Here is a 17980-nt window from a genome sequence, read left to right as displayed (position 1 = left end):
CACATTAATGACAACTATGTAGACACATACTGCACGCATTACATCATCGCGCCGCGCAACAATATGCCCCAATAGTAACTTCACCTGCCCGCGCCGCACAATTGCCATTAAAGGCTAAATAAAACGCACAAGACAATAAGGATTGAAAAAAAAAATAGAAAATAGTCTGGTACAAGCATCTCTGCTATGGAGATAGGGTTTCGTCAAGCATATAAATAGATGCGCGCGTCAATAAAGTCTGCCATAAACGTTCACAATGCGATCCACGCAGCCGTGATTCTGGATGAAGATCCATAAGCAACACATTAGGAAATATTAACAACAATAATAGGGCGGCCTATTGATCGCCTAATTTAGAGACAATTTAGTAAGTATGAGTAAAAACAATACAAGTGTAAGCGGTTAAGAAAATGGATGGATGGATGGATTATCATTATTATTATTCCTTTCCTTATTTAAAAAAAATAAAATCTGCGTCAGTGCGCCATGCGGTGGCATTATCGTAAGTCGCGTCCTGCTTGCTTTTATTGGTCTTCCGTGAATCGACCTCTTCAATGAGGGTTTCAATGTACATCTTTTTTTAAAATCTTTTTTTGTTGTTGTTGTTTTAATTTTATTTTTTATTTTTTGGACCTACTGTTCACACAAAAATTCTAGTACATTATGGTGACTTTAGCTTTCTTTCTTGCCTTTCATTGACCGTCCAAATTGTTTTGATTTGGTGTTTGCCAACACGTGCTGCTTATTAATACGCAGATGAGTTGCTTTCCATTGCCAAATATGGGTTGGAATAGGCGAACTTGGGGAATAGAACGGCGTGGAATCTGCTGCGCACACTGATTGGGATCGTGTGGCATTTATTAAAGGAATTTGCGTGCAGATTTGCGTATGTGTGTATACGCACGGTTTTATAAATCTCAATTTTTTTCTGCGTACGTGAGTTTTGAGTTTTGTTCGTACGTACTTTTCTGCGCAGGTTTTCATGCACAGTTTTATAAATGAGGCCCCAGGGCTTGTCTTCATTTCTGGTGGTGATTTTTTCCAAAACCCCCACCTCCCCAGCCTGTATTTTGCCATTTTGTGTTTGTTTTGTAAACAGCGGGATGTTTCTGTGAAAAGACGGTGTTTACACCACTCCAGCCAATCGCAGAGCGGGGGGTGGGGGGTGGTGTGTCGAAAACTGGTTGGGGCGAATTTGCCGGCTGCGTGACGTCACTCCCGCGGCAATTTGAAAGCACCCACGGATTATTTATTTATTTATTTTTTCACTCACTCACTCACTCACAAAAGCTTACATGTGTGAATGAGTGAAAAAATAATAATAATCCGTGCATTTCATACTGTAATTGACGTGAAGTGCGTAACATGTTAATTTCTAGGTTAGAAACACATGGCATTAATTATACTTGTGCAAATTATGGTGCATCTGTGACTAATATAAAAACAATATGCTCTAATTATAACCAGGAAATGATGATTATCATGACCTCCATTCGTGTTCACTGATAAACAACTTACAAGATAGCATTTGTAACAAGCACTAGATATTTTTGTTAGCCTTGCAAGTCTTAATGCAAACAGTGGATTGTAATACCTTCACTCTGGTTGTTGCTAATGTCACTACCATTTGTTTTAGTTGTTCTTGACAACTTTCTTCCATCAACTGGTGCTATATAAATATTTTATCAGATCAATTATGGTTACCTCTAACTGATTCAATTGCTATTTTCTTTTGCAGGCAGCCATTTATTGCTGGTATATATCTGCTCATGTCTATGGACACTGTTATCAAGCCAGGAAATAGAGGTAACCTATATTTCTGTACACTTCATGTATGATAAGGAAAAATAAATACATTCATTCCACTTTCCAGTGCAAAAACACACAATGTGATTTTCACCAATCGACTGCTACTGTATTCAAATATGTGCTTCTGTGATACACAGTTTAGTGTACAAAGTAAACATGTTCAAGATGCCTGTGAATATTCTCATTCATCCAGGTCATTTCATTCTCAAAGCATTGAATCGATCGCAACTAGTTGTTTACAAGATATTTCGCCTCTCACCCGAGCAAGCTTCGTCAGTTCATGTGTCACCTAATGACTCTTGTTGATGAATAGTGGCCTGTCATTTTGCATTCCAAAAGAATAATACTATTTGTGGTTTGGCGCACACCTCCTCTAACTTGGTGCATACTTGTTGCGTTGCGACATCAAACCCAAGCTAGTGCTGTCCTAACTAGCCTTGCTACATGAACTGATTAAGCAGCGAAGAAATGACTTCTAAGACAAACAGTTGCAAATCAATGGCCTGAGAATAACTTTGTAAAGCTGTGCACACAGCATCCGATAAGAGTAGTGTTTTACAATGAATGTGCTTCTGGTAATGAGTTATTGTAACAATAATATGTCAGAATTTGATCATAATTAATTCTTTGGCGCTGGTTATATGGGGTCTTTCACCAACACACGACAAATATAAGTGGGAATTAACCAGTGAATAATTGACATTTGATGTCAAACATAAAATGTAACATTTGAACAAATTATATAGCATTAAATGACAAGCATGGCAGCTAGCAATTTGGTGGCTAGATAGCCCATGGATAGCACGAGAACTTGACATGCTAACATAGCAGTTTCAATTTTCACTCAGTGCACTTGTTTTTCAAACAGCACAAACAAATGGACTGTAATGCAACAAACAAATGATGGAATCTAAAAATCGATGACCTCTTGTTTTCAAAAACTAGTCCAATCATGGAACTGGGAAAAACAGCAAGTAGCAACCTACCAAAATAAAAACTACTGTAATGGTGCAAAAACCTCCGGCTCACATATGTGAAAGTATTCAACATAAATGAGTACGCCCCTTTTGAAATGTAAGCTTTTTTTTTTTTTCTTTTCTCAGTCAAGAATTACCAGAATTTGGTTGCCGAGACTCTAAAAAAAGTTAAGTTTTGATTGAAATTATATTAATATCTGGAATTGGGTTGTTGTTGTTTTTTTTTAATTTTTTTTATTATTATTTTTTTTTAGGGAAATAATCTTTTTTTTTTTTTTTTTTTTTTTTTTTTTTAATCTTTGTGCCTGTTGACAGATCTTACAATGACTCACATTTTTGGAAGTATTTTATTATACAGTGGCTATGACATAGATCAGGGGTGTCCAAACTTTTTCATTTGAGGGCCACATACAGGGCCACATAATGTTATGAAGAGAAATTGTGTTTAGTCCTAAAAATTGTACAAATAATTTATTTGTGCTTTTGCATATTTAGAAAAATGCAGTATATAAACCAATTTATTTATAGTATGGCAGTAGGGTTATTATAGTTTTGGAATTTTTCATTTTAGTTAGTTTTTTAGTTTTCAGGGTGGTTCTGTTAGTTTTTATTAGTTTAGTTCTTTAAAAAATGCTTAGTTTTAGTTTAGTTTGTTAGTTTCAGTATTAGTATTAGTTTGTTTTGTTTTTTTAAGTGTATTACTTGTCCGCAGTATTTAAAAAATACCATGGGTGCAACGTCCTCTGAAGGTGCTTTTCTATTGGGTGCTGCTAGATGACGTCACTTCTGTGTGACATACTTCCAAACGTCATTGTTCCGGTTATATCAAAATAAATCTACTAAAAATTACATTTAAAATCATCCCCAAAGGCCCATGCATTAAATTAATTTCCAAAGAATAAAACAAAGGACATGTTTGCTATAATTATAGTTGGCTTTGTAAACATAAAATATAGTTTCAGTTAGTTTTCGTTTTTTAAAAAACGTTATTTTATTTTGGTAACAAAATTGTTTTTTGAATTTTAGTTTTTTCATTAGTTTTAGTTAACTAAAATAACCTTTAATGGCACCTGTTTTTCGATACCCTCCCTTTTTACTTTGACCATCTCCAAACGTTTTTATTTTGTTTATTTTATTTGAACTGAGTCAAATGCCATTTTTAGCATAAATCGCGAGCCACTGAAAAATGGACGGCGGGTCACAAATGGCCCCCGGGCTGTATTTTGGACACCCCTGACATAGATGGTAGTAATTCTTAAAAAAACAAACAAAAAAAAAACAGTTGGAGTGTCCCCATTTTTGTTTGACTGTTTCACTGTATGTTTGTGTTAACTCAACATCAGGATATTTATGCATATTCTGAGGGTAATTTAGTATTATGGTAGTTCAAGGTCCTATGCCATGCCATTTTTTCTTTTTTTTTCTTTTTTTTAATTTCATAATGTATCTTTTTATCAAGTTTGCAAAGTAATTTGAGTTGGAAATGACCACAATGCCATTTTTTAAGCTATTTAGTTGGGTCTACACGGCTGTCATTTTGAACTGGCCATTCTCTCATTAATATTAATTACGTAAACAAGCTATGCACCGATTGGGTTGCTGGTCTCCTTAATTTGATATGGAAAACGGCTTTACTCTGATTGGTAGCTGCCAATTTTTTATTTTTTTTATTTTTACTTTTATTTTTTTTAATAAATCCACCTCCATGGGGGATACCCACGGCCACCCAGAGAGAACTCAATGGCGGACTGACCAATGACTGTGTATGTGTGACTGTCTCGCTTAAAACGCTCAACTGTCATTTTAATGTGCATGAAAAGTTTACGATTAGGAAGCTACTCTCCAAGAAAAGTGCCAGGACAGAGCACATTTCTGGTTCTGAAATGTTTGGGAGTTTCTCCAAAAATGAACCGAAGCAGTTTATTTCACAACTTCTTTATGGTTGTGTGGACCTGTAAGCAGTCAAGAAACGGGCAGGGACTATTAGTGTCAAATCTACATCACAATGACGCCAAAACCAGATCCACTCGTTTTGCAAGCCTTTTTGCCTTTTAGCGCCTATTGCAAACAATCGACAAACCATATAGATATCAAACAAAATCATGTCATCACTGACTCATTTTAACCCATAATGGACATATCAGAAAACGCCTTTCAAGCTGGTTATATATTTTTGTTTGTATGGAAGGTTGAGCCTGTTGTCACTTACTGTCTGTTTGTCTTGATAGTTACAAATGCGGACATCGCCTGTGACTACACCTCATACCCAATTTACCCATTTGCCTTCAGGACCCACACACATCATCTGGGTGAGTAATGCAAACATGTTTAAATAATATACACATATACTGTACACATACCAACATTTTACATTCGAAGCAACAAAAAGGGATGCAGAGTTCTCTGTGGAGGACCAAAACTGCCACAAATAAATAAATGACTAAAAGTTAAAATTAAAAAAATTAATAATAATATTTATTTATTTATATAAAATATAAAAATATAATTCAAAAATTAATACAAAAAATAAATATAAATGGAAATAAAAACAACTAAATACTAGTGTTGTTCCGATACCGATTTTTGCCTCCCGATACCGATACCCCGCTTTGCCGTATCGGCCGATAGCGATATCATTCCGATACTTAATGTTTTTTTTCCTCAACATGAAAAAGCTGTTCTGCTATTGGTTCAGAGCATTCAAGGGCCAATAGGATGTCTTAGATGGGCATGCAGTGAACGTGTCACATGTCAGTGAATGTTGTGCACCAGCAAGACACAAGATTCTACATCCATATCCTATATTAGTGATGGAATTAATGGTATCGGCATGTTACTTGTGAGTACTCACCAATACCGATACCACTGTTTTAATGCAGTATCGGCACCTCTGCCGATACCGGTATCGGAACAACACTACTAAATACATATCCTCAATAAGTAAATAAAAATAAATACAAATAATAGATTAAAAAAATAAATATAAAAGTAAATGTCAAGATAAACACAAAAATAAATAGAATTCAATATTTAATCAAAATATAAAAACGCTTTGCTCTCACATTTATTTATTTCATGCTGCAGACGCTCTATCAGGTTGAAATGTTATTCAAATGAGGAGGCGGTCCTAAGCGTTGCCTTGCCTTGGGTTGGGCTCTTTGCAAACTGCCTTTCAGTGGTCGAGTGAGCGGGTCTGCGAACAAGGAAGTCTCGCCGACCCGCTCGCTCTCGGCAGTTTGCAATAGCGGAGCCCAACCGAAGATATGCTTAGGACCGCCCCCTCATTTGAATAACATTTCGACCTGAGAGAGCATCTGCAGCATCAAATAAATAAATGTGAGAGCAGAGCGTTTCTATTTATTATTTAATTTTATTAATTTATTTATTTATTTTTTTAATGTATTTATTTATTTATTTATTTATTTATTTATTTATTTTTAGGAATATATAGTCACTCCCTAGTGAGGACACAAGCCAATTACATTTTAGTATTTAATTAACACATGGCTTTATTGCAAACTTACGTGACCGATCCCTGCTGCATTTGTTTACGCAGCCATGCTGGCAGCGGGGTCGCGGCGGCAGACGAAGTGCTTACAATGGAGAGCAGTAATCAGATTTGCATATATCCGTTAACATTCCATCCAAGTGAATTCACATCTCTTCTAGATGAAAAGGACATAATGAGATGCATGTTCAAGCTCGGCAGGTTGGATTTCCATTCTGATTGCTGTAGTAGTTGGCAATGTGAGACTATTATTTACTGCAGCTCAAAATGTGATGATATCGGTCAACATGGAGACATTTATGTGACATAAATATTCACAAAAATAATTGGAAACACCCTATATAGACCGGACATAATTTAAATTTCTTGTTTGTTAAATATTGCTAAAGAATGTTGTTGTATTTTCAGAAGATGTATCAACAATTTAACCTATTGGAATATGTTGCATTAAGGCCGTTAAAGTTTTTTTTTTTTTTTTTTTTTTTAAAGAACTAGGAACTTTAGATTCGTTTTGTAAAAAGGGTACTAAGTGATCGTTAATATGTAAAATGTTTTATTTTCTTTTTTGTATATATAATTGTTCTTTAATCAAATAAAAATACATTTTATCCAAATATTTGAACAGAATTTTCAGTAGAATACTACAATAGTCAATAGCTCCATCACTACAACTCTACTGTTATACAGTACTGTATTATCATATTTTTTATTGTTTAATTAAACGCTTGTTTCAGGCAGCGGGATTAGCTGCAAAAAAACTGCTCCTCACTATTACAAAGTTCCAAATTATGTCATTGAATAGCAAATGTGCTTCTAAAAAAAACCTTGTGGATTTTTAGTTTTGATTTATCTCAAGCTTGTCACGACGTGGAGAGGTAGGACCCAGACGCAGGATAAAGGTAGGCCACAAAGGCAACAGGTTTATTGCCGGTCAGCAACTGTCTCCTCTCACACTGAGAGGAGAAAGGGGAATCAAAAAGTGGAGAACTAAAAACGCTCCACTGGGGAGGAAAAAACAGGCAAAAGGTACAGGGGACAACAAAAAGCGCTCCGCAAGGGAGGAAAAAGGCTCAAGGCAAAAGGGGTAACTAAAAGCGCTCCGCTGGGGAGGACAAGGCACAAAAACAAGGCAAGACAACAAGGCAACGGGAACAAGGACTCGAGGACTGTGGGATGCTTCCATGCACTGAGATGTGTGACACTTCGGCAACGGAGGGGAGAATGCAGGTGGCTTTTATTGTGGCTTGATTGGTGGCAGGTGGTGGTAATCATGGGCGGGGACCGGTAATTAGCAAGCTGCAGGAAGAGCAAGTGACCTGGGGTGAGAGGAGAGTTAGAACTTTCAAAATAAAACAGGAAACATGACTATAAAAATAAAAGCATGGGCCGTCACGCCGGTGGCGGCGTGACAGTACCCCCCCCTCAATGGCCGGCTCCTGACGGCCATCCGACACAAAGAGTCCAAAAACAAGGGCGGGCGGAAGGGGGCACGGAGGTGGGAACACGGCCCACCCATCCGTCCCAGACAAAAAGGCAGTTCAGGAGGGCGTCCACGACGCCCGACGAGAGAGTCCCAGCGGGGCCAGTCAGGTGGGCGTCCTCGACGCCCGACGAGAGGTGAAGGCAGCCGCAGGGCTTGCGCCGCCGGGACTTTGGGCGGCGCCTGGCGAGGTTCCGGGACTTTGAGCGGCGCCTGGCGAGGTTCCGGGACTTTGGGCGGCGCCTGGCGAGGTTCCGGGACTTTGGGCGGCGCCTGGCGAGGTTCCGGGACTTTAGGCGGCGCCCGGCGAGGTTCCGGGACTTTGGGCGGCGCCCGGCGAGGTTCCGGGACCTTGGGCGGCGCCCGGCGAGGCTCAGGGTCTTTGGGCGGCGCCCGGCGAGGCTCAGGGTCTTTGGGTGGCGCCCGGCGAGGTTCAGGGGCGAGAGGCTGCAGCAGGCGAGGTTCAGGGGCGAGAGGCTGCAGCAGACGAGGTTCAGGGGCGAGAGGCTGCAGCAGGCGAGGTCCAGGGGCGAGAGGCTGCAGCAGGCGAGGTTCAGGGGCTTGAGGCTGCAGCAGGCGAGGTTCAGGGGCTTGAGGCTGCAGCAGACAAGGCTCGGGAACGAGAGGCCGCAGCAGACGAGGTTCAGGGGCGAGAGGCTGCAGCAGGCGAGGTTCAGGGGCGAGAGGCTGCAGCAGGCGAGGTTCAGGGTCTTGGAGCTGCGCCCGGCGAGGCTCGGGGACTTGAGGCGGTGCCCAGCGAGGCTCGGGGGCGAGAGGCTGCAGCAGGCGAGGTTCAGGGGCGAGAGGCTGCAGCAGGCGAGGTTCAGGGGCGAGAGGCTTCAGCAGGCGAGGTTCAAGGGCGAGAGGCTGCAGCAGGCGAGGTTCAGGGGCGAGAGGCTGCAGCAGGCGAGGTTCAGGGGCGAAAGGCTGCAGCAGGCGAGGTTCAGGGGCGAGAGGCTGCAGCAGGCGAGGTTCAGGGGCGAGAGGCTTCAGCAGGCGAGGTTCAGGGGCGAGAGGCTTCAGCAGGCGAGGTTCAAGGGCGAGAGGCTGCAGCAGGCGAGGTTCAGGGGCGAGAGGCTGCAGCAGGCGAGGTTCAGGGGCGAAAGGCTGCAGCAGGCGAGGTTCAGGGGCTTGAGGCTTCAGCAGGCGAGGTTCAAGGGCGAGAGGCTGCAGCAGGCGAGGTTCAGGGGCGAGAGGCCGCAGCAGACGAGGTTCAGGGGCGAGAGGCCGCAGCAGACGAGGTTCAGGGGCGAGAGGCTGCATGTGGCTCACCAGTTCATGGACCTGGCTTGACAGCTCCTCCAGCTGCGAAATCACGGCTTGCTGAACCTTTTCCCGGTTGGCAAGCCGGACCTCCAGGCTCTGTAGCCTAGCCTCGACCTATCCTGCTGGGTCCATGCTGGCCGAAGTGTACTGTCACGACGAGGAGAGGTAGGACTCAGACGCAGGATAAAGGTAGGCCACAAAGGCAACAGGTTTATTGCCGGTCAGCAACTGTCTCCTCTCACACTGAGAGGAGAAAGGGGAATCAAAAAGTGGAGAACTAAAAACGCTCCACTGGGGAGGAAAAAACAGGCAAAAGGTACAGGGGACAACAAAAAGCGCTCCGCAAGGGAGGAAAAAGGCTCAAGGCAAAAGGGGTAACTAAAAGCGCTCCGCTGGGGAGGACAAGGCACAAAAACAAGGCAAGACAACAAGGCAACGGGAACAAGGACTCGAGGACTGTGGGATGCTTCCATGCACTGAGATGTGTGACACTTCGGCAACGGAGGGGAGAATGCAGGTGGCTTTTATTGTGGCTTGATTGGTGGCAGGTGGTGGTAATCATGGGCGGGGACCGGTAATTAGCAAGCTGCAGGAAGAGCAAGTGACCTGGGGTTAGAACTTTCAAAATAAAACAGGAAACATGACTATAAAAATAAAAGCATGGGCCGTCACGCCGGTGGCGGCGTGACAAAGCTGGGTTACAAGTTGAATGTTGGAGTCAAAGTGGTGATTTATAAATATCGATTGTTGTCACAGAAAGTAATTGAGGACTGGACTAGACCAAAGAGCCTACTAAACATGTCGCCAGTCAATCACTGGGTGCATACTGTATAGACACACACACCTTTCACACTCACATTCATATATCCACTGAGTGTTTTCCCGCTGATTGGCAAATGAAGCCACGCTGCCGTCATCAAGTCCGGGGAATGGCCCCTTTCACCATCGGTCACTAACCACTGTCAAAATAATTTTGAAGTGCTTACCCAGAATCGCCCAGTCTTGACTGAGTATGTACTTAATTGCCTTCCCTTATCTTCAACAGGAAAAGTGGTCAGTGGCTACAGGATCCGAAATGGAAAGTGGAGTCTGATTGGGAGACAGTCTCCTCAACTACCACAGGTACGCAGCATATATTGTATGTCGGTGCCAGGTTTTTAATAGTACTGTACTGGATTTGTCATTCTTGTTAGGTTGTTGGTTGTGTTTTTATTTATTTATTTGCCTCACTTTAGTGTTAAGTTTTCATATTAGCTTTATCTTTTAATATATGGAGTATTTGTTGAGTGAACGATAATTTAAAATATTAGTAAGTACTGTGTAATAAAGTAAGGTAAACAATTCACAAACAACTGACCTTCTTTCTTCTGTATGAATGTACAGCAATATTGAAATACAAATATTTCAAATGAATCCCAAAAGCTCATGCGTGATAAAACTGGCTAAGACAGGGGTGTCCAAACTACGGCCCGGGGACCATTTGTGGCCCACGACTTATGCTAAAAATGGCATTTGGCTCAGTTCAAATAAAATAAAAATGTTTGGAGATGGTCAAAGTAAGAAGGGAGGGTATCAAAAAACATGTGCCATTAAATGTTATTTTAGTTAACTAAAACTAATAAAAAAAATTTTTTAAAAACTAAACCTGAAATTCAATAAACAGTATGGTTACCGAAATAAAATAAAAACGAAAATGCTTTTTAAAAAACAAAAACGAGCTGAAACTACATTTTATGTTTATAAAACTAATTAAAATTATAGCAAACGTCCTTCGTTTTAGTCTTTGGTAATTAATTTAATGCATGAGCCTTTGGGGATGATTTTAAATGTGATTTTTAGTAGATTCATTTGGATATAAACCGGAATAATGACGTTTGAAAATATGTCACACAGAAGTGACGCCATCTAGCAGCAGCCAATAGAAAAGCACCTTCAGACGACGTCGCTCCCATGGTGTTTTTTTAAATATTGCGCACAAGTAATACAAATAAAAAAAAACAAAAAAAACAACCTAATACGTACTAATATTGAAGCTAACAAACTAAACTAAAACTAAGCCTTTTTGAATTAACCAAACTACTAAAAACAGAACCACCCTGAAAACTAATAAATACTAACTAAAATGAAAAATTCCAAAACTATAATAACCCTACTGCTATATTACAAATGTATATTTTCTAAATATGCAAAAGCACAAATAAATTATTTGTACAATTTTTAGGACGAAACACAATTTCTCTTCATAACATTATGCGGCCCTTGCGTCCTTCTTTTTTTTTTCTTTTTTTCTTTTTAATTATTATTATTATTATTATTATTATTTAATTTTTTTTAATGGGTTTGTGAGGACTCGACAGAGTCGATAAAGAACAGATCCCAAAAAGGCAGGCTCGGAGGAGGAAAACAACCTCGATTTATTCTTTTGGAAAAACCGAAAGCACAAAGCTTGCGCGCAGGCAAGACAACGAAATTTTCAGCGGTGCCCCTGCACACAGGCGAGGGACACGGCAGTAACAAAGGACACTTGCAAAAGGCAAGGAGGAATTGGAAAACACAAAACTCCTGCAAAAGGCAGGGAACACGAATGTAACAAAAAGCGCTTGCAACTGCAAGGAAAACTGACATAACCAAAATCGCTTGCAAACGGCAAGGAGAACTAACGTAACAAAAAACACTTGCTAACAGCAAGGACTAGAAAAACTTAAATCACTTGCACCCGGCAAGGACGACACGAAATGTACACGGAATCAATCACACGAGAATAACAACAAAAGGCGACGCGGAAACACACACGTGAATACAAGTAAACTAAAGACGACGGCAGATTCAAAAAACTTTACCAACAAGGAAACGCGGAGAACACTTGGACACGAAGATGAGCAAATAATAATCCGACAGCTGTCAGTGCTGTTCGGAGTCCTTTTAAAGCCTTGATTACCAACGCGTTGCAGGTGCGGCGCTGGGGAACGCCCCCCTCGTTACAGGCACTGAAAGAGACACACATACACAAGCACAACAGGCTGAGAACCGAACCATGACAGGGTTAGGATTAGGGTTAGGGTTAGGCCCTTGCGTCCTTCTGATTTTCTGTATGGGGCCCTCAAATGAAAAAGTTTGGACACCCCTGGGCTAAGACAAAAACTAAGGACATTTTCTCTATGATTACAGTTTTACTTTTTTATACTGTAAATGTTTTTTTTAAGGATGTTTTTATTTAATTTCACTTCTGATTTATTTATCAAGTTTTGTTTTTATCAACTATAATAAAGTTGGTCTGTGCGCATGCATATACTGTACCTTGTTTGGTTTTACTATAGAAAAAAATTTGTACTGTGATCTTAATTACACAATCATTATCATGGCTATACGATCCATCATCACCATGGCGACTGGGCCAATGTGACGGGACCAATGACTAAGATTTCCTTCTCCAGGCTTTCTATCCCGCAAACCGAGATGTGGATGTGCAGCGTGGCGATACGCTCGCAGCCAGATGTATGTTCACTGGTGAAGGCAGAAGTGAAGAAACATACATTGGGTAAGTTTTGCTCTAAATCCCGTTCCATTAATTGCCATCCGCAATGATCGGATGAGATATAAAACATCACCACAGTTGCTCAAGTAACGACCAATCACCCATCACTCTTGGTTTTATTGGATTGTTAAAGTTCCTGTTTTTTTGTGTCGCCGTGCACATTAATCAATATCAAAAGATATGAAGAGATTGTTGCATGAGATTTCGCAGAAATATGTCCATCTGTCTAGCTGCTAGTAGGGATGTAACGATAAGGGCAATATCGTGATATTAAAAGTGCCACAATATCGTCGTTGTGCTTTTTTTTTTTTTTTAACAATATTGTGACCTTTTTTAAATATCGCCAACCTCCCGCAATATCGTGATAATTATCATATCGTGAGCTTCATATCGTGGTATCGTATCGTGATGTTTGACTAGGGCTGTTCAATTATGGGGAAAAATAATAATCACGATTATTTTTGGGTACAAAATAAAGTGTTTTCACATTTAAAATATTAAGACCAATTAAAAAAAAAATAGAACCACAATAATTATGTAAGTTCCTTTTGGACCAAACAGAATTTATAATAATATTTATTTATTTTTTAGTACAAAACAAGAAAATCTTTAAAAGTTAAAAAATTAAATAAATAAAAAAATAAAAATAAGACATTATTTTATGCAAGTTCCTTTTTGGATGAAAACAAATTATGAAATTAGTTATTTTAAATTAAAAAAAAATGTAAATGTATAAATTTATACAACTCAAAAATTAGTATTAATAATCTTTTTTTACAATTATGCTGATTTTGTAATTGTGGAGTGGAATAATTGAAATTGTAATTGAATTTCGATTAATTGCACAGCCCTATGTTTGACTATCGTTACATCCCTAGCTGCTAGTGAGTGAATGCTGTATTTTTTTCTTGCCTCCACTGAGTAACATGCTGGCTCTGATTAGGATTTCTTTTTTCATTCACTTCATTTACCGGTAGTGTCACTTCTTTTAATTTAAAATTTTAAAAATAATACTATATTGGAACATATCGTTATCATATCAGAATGTAAATTTACCTGTATTGGGATATATAAATTGTGTTCATATCGCACACCTCTAACATGCACAAGTATATTTACAGCTTGTTCTTACTTGAATTTCCACTGCAGGGGTACCTCTGATGATGAAATGTGCAACTTCTATATTATGTACTACATGGACAGCAAACATGCCATTCCTTATATGAACTGCATGAAGCACGGCTCTGCCAAATTGTTTCAGCACATTCCACCTGAAGCTAGTATTCCCATAGATGTCAGTCCTGAAAACATGAACTCCATGATGCATATGGGACATTCAACAGGTAGGTATATTCATGTACTTTTTTTACAGTTACTCTAATATGTAAAAATGGGTTAAAATGTGATTAGTGTATCTGGAAAGTATTCAGTGCTTCACTTTTTCCACATTCTAAGTTAAAGCTTATTCCAAAATTAGACCCCCCCCCCCCCCACCCCCCGCTCTAAATTCTGGGTGAAACTACCCAATGGTAAGTGTGCCATCTAAAAAAGGAAATTTAATCAAGTAATGCTCAAAGGATGTTAATAATTACTCTATGTACTTTTTATGTGACTTCTTGTTTTACTTTAAGTGCATTTGCTAAAATTTCTAAACAAACATTTTCATGTGATCATGAGTTGTATGTACAATTTAGAAGAAAAAATGCATTCCATTTTGAAAGAAGGCTTAAAGCAGCTATATGGAAGATTTAAAATTTCAAATCGCTACTGCCACCTGTGGCCGAAAACAAACTGCACGCTCGTACACGCTGCGCGCACTCGTACGTGCACGACCTCATTACTTAAGACTGGGCTCTTCATATCCAATTAAACTATGTTTTCAGAGGTAATAAGTTTTATAATGTTATACAAAGCTGGCCACTTCACGGAATGAGACTCTCGATCCCCACTAAACAATTGATGTCCACGGGACGTGCAGATCATATTGCTTTAGTCGGTTGAAGTCCAGTCCTGTGCTGTACTCCAAAACGATGTGCAAATTACGTCAATTAATTGGATCTCATTCCGATGTTAATATGCAGTCACGTATTGTAGTCACCCCGCTCGACGGACGTCAACCTGATTCTAGTCATTATTAGTGTATGTCGCCCCCAGGCTAGCGTCATTGTGCGTTAGCCGAAAGGTGGGCTGTCAGTTATGGAAATTGACGATTGTGAAAAACATATAGACCCATTCACTACTTAGTGTGATATGGCCGTGAATGTTATCGCCATTCAGTAGTACCGTTCACATTCCGTTAGCATAATGTAGCTACAATCGGCTGTTTTCACGGAGGAAAATAAGGCAACATTTAGCCTGATTGAAACGCCGCGGAATGGAACGTCTGTTCTTCATAAAGTCATTCTGTTCTATTACATTCAACTTTGCCGCCCCTTTCACGCTAAATGTTGCCGTCCACCTCACCCAAAGGTTACGACCGAGAAGTGATCAATCTTGAGGTTGTTACTGCTATTTGAAAACAACACATTTTCTTCTAAATGTCAAGATACTCGCTTCTTACCTTTTGGAGTAGAAAGAAAGCCAGCTGTGAATCACTTTTCTAATCCAAGTCCGATCTCAACTCTCTCCACCGCTGAAATGTCAAACCAATGTTCACTCTCGTTCTTGCCCGGCGTCGGTCACTATCAAGTTTAGATTTTATTTTTTTTTTCGTGGCACTTGACATTGTTTTCTTTTTTTTTTTTTAAGCAGCCTTCCGCGGAGTAAAAGCGGGTGTCTGGGGCAGCGAAAATCTGTACTAGTTCCGTCTTCGCGACTACAGGAAACAACTGACGATGACGCGCATGACGTCACATCCCGCAGACAGAGGGCGGGAAATTCGAAAGATTCGGACCGGACGCTTCCTAAATAATATTGGCCAGAGGCTTGTAGGAGTACCCATTGTGAACAGCTAAGATGTTGATCTACTAATTAGAATATGTTTCAGTCATAAATGGTCAAATAAAAAAGCTATTGTTAAGATATTTTTGGGGGAAATCCTCCATATAGTAGCTTTAAACAACAAACAGTGGAGGAAAAACAAAACAAAACACGATGAATACTTTCCCAAGGCACTGCACATACCCATATTGTCTATACAGTACTTGGAAATAATAAATACGCTTAGTGACCTTATCATTCTCACTAACTCTCCTCAAAGGTCACCAGGATAGTGCATCAATGCCAGGTATGACCAGTGAAGAGCAGCCTTTTGATCAGGGTAAGAAAATAACTACAGTAAACAAGGTTGAAGCAATATGCAAATGTACACCATGATCTGTGAGGCAAAATATTTGTCAAATGTAATGAAAGTAATAAAATGCGTAGAATCCCACATGATATTAAATCTTTCTAAAACCTGACATAGGAGTCACTCATTCTTATAGAATGTTACAGTTTCTCTCTAAAAAGGTACATTGTGACTACCTACCATAAAACAATTTCTCCACCAAGCCAGTTGAAGATTCCTCTCAATGGAGTAATTTGTTCCCACTGGACATAAATGTCTACTTTGTTGGATATCATTAGCGGGACATGCGCACATATTGTTGCACGTAAATGTGGCCTCCATTTTAGAAAGGTTTTGTCTTGTGATGTTTATGCGGGAGCAATAACCTCCTAGTGATGTTTCCTTTCCTGATCTGTACCCAGCCATGTTATATGTTCATAAGTTTAGTTTAATATGTGTGTGGGTGTAGGTGTAATCCTTAGAGCAGGGGTCTCCAAGTTTAGTCCTTGAGAGCCCCTATGGGCTCTTTACACAAATCCACTACTTCCTGAACTCAATACCACTCCTTCATTTCCTGTCTTTCATGAGTGGACAAGCTTAGCAAGATTAATCCAGGTGTGCCTGATCTCAGTAACTACAACGACATTGGCCGGACACACCTGGATTAATCAGTTTGTCCACTCATGAAAGACAGGAAACAAAGGCGTGGTATTCAGTTCAGGAAGTAGTCAAGCTGTGCAAAGAGCCGATTCAGCCTGTTTTCCATGTTTCTCTCCACTAACACACCTGATTCATGATCGGGATCGTTATCAGGCTTCTGCAAAGCTTGCTGATTAGCATTAGAATGAGCTGTGCTGAAGGACGGAGACATGGAAAACAGGCTGGATAGGGGAACCGAACTTGGAGACCCCTGCTTTAGAGTGAGTATTGTGAGGACTAGGAGGTGGATGGGACCTGGGTGACAATAATTTTAATCTGTAAAGCAGATTTACAATCTCTGTAGGAAAAGTGCTTTATCGATAAAGTTTTAATTGATTGTTTTATATACTGTTTGAGGGAGGAAAGTCTAATTTGAGACCCAAGTTTTCCCCCCATTTCCAATGAAGTTGGGACATTGTATTAAACATAAAAAAAGAATACAATGATCTGCAAATCATGTTCAACCTAACATTGACTACGCTTCCAAAGACAAGATACATACTGTTCAAACTGGTAAACTATTGTTTTTAGCAAATAACCGTTACCTAAGAATTTTAGGGCTGCAACAGGTTCCAAAATGCTGGGACAGGCTGAAGATTTCTGGGGTGGAATTCTTTCCCATTCTTGCTTGATGTACAGCTTCAGCTGTTAAACAGTCCGGGATCTCCATTGTTGTTGCCGTTGTCACTCACTCACAGAAGCTTACATATGTGAATGAGTGAGTGAAAAAAATAATAATCCGTGCGTGCTGTCAAATTGCCACGGGAGTGACGTCACGCAGTCGACACGTTCGCCCAACCCCGTTTGCGACACGCCACCCCCCGCCCTGCGATTGGCTGGAGCGGTGTAAACACTGTCTTTCCACAGAAACGTCCCGCTGTTTACAAAACAAACACAAAATGGCCAAATAGAGGCTAGGGGGTGGGGGTTTAGGACAAAATCACCACCAGAAATGAAGACAAGCCCTGATCTGTAAATTGAGAAGTAGTTTGTTTGTTTAAATCCTGTATTTGCCTTGCCTTGTATTTAAAAAGTGCCTTTTCCAGAGTCCAACCGGCAGACTGGGCCTTTAACACAGGACCATACCATCACAGATGCTGACCTTTGCACTTGCCTCCACAACTGTCCGGATGTTTTCCACTTTGCATTAGTCCGTCTTAGATAAGCCCAGGCACAGAGAATTTGGTGGTGTTTATCTGTGTTGTTGATGAATGTCTTTTTCTTTGCATAGTATCAAGTTGCACAGTCTTCCCTCGCTATAACGCGGTTCACTTTTCGCGGTCTCGCTGTATCGCAGATTTTTTTTTAAGTGCAATTTTGCATATTTTTTTGCAGTAATATACCCATTTTATAAAATTTATGAAGGTTTGAACATTATCAATGTTTGAACAAGAGAGAAATGTGAGAACATGTAAATGCCTCAATGAGAAAAGTGTCT

The 17980-nt window shown here is 40.2% G+C and overlaps 1 protein-coding gene across 2 annotated transcripts in view; it reads left to right on the top strand.

Annotated features, from left to right (window-relative positions):
* The window catches only part of pam (peptidylglycine alpha-amidating monooxygenase), a 65642-nt gene that overhangs the window by 24765 nt on the left and 22897 nt on the right, over nt 1-17980 (top strand). For both annotated transcript variants that reach the window (XM_077496763.1, XM_077496762.1), the window contains exons 10-15: nt 1739-1806; nt 5015-5095; nt 10086-10162; nt 12475-12578; nt 13725-13918; nt 15775-15834. In XM_077496763.1, coding sequence (XP_077352889.1) covers nt 1739-1806; nt 5015-5095; nt 10086-10162; nt 12475-12578; nt 13725-13918; nt 15775-15834 — 584 coding nt within the window. The remainder of the gene's footprint in view (nt 1-1738; nt 1807-5014; nt 5096-10085; nt 10163-12474; nt 12579-13724; nt 13919-15774; nt 15835-17980) is intronic.

Source organism: Festucalex cinctus, chromosome 15 (assembly GCF_051991245.1).
Source record: "Festucalex cinctus isolate MCC-2025b chromosome 15, RoL_Fcin_1.0, whole genome shotgun sequence".
Taxonomy (NCBI): domain Eukaryota; kingdom Metazoa; phylum Chordata; class Actinopteri; order Syngnathiformes; family Syngnathidae; genus Festucalex; species Festucalex cinctus.
Note: the sequence above shows the minus strand (reverse complement) of the source record. Positions and strands in the feature narration are given on the sequence as shown.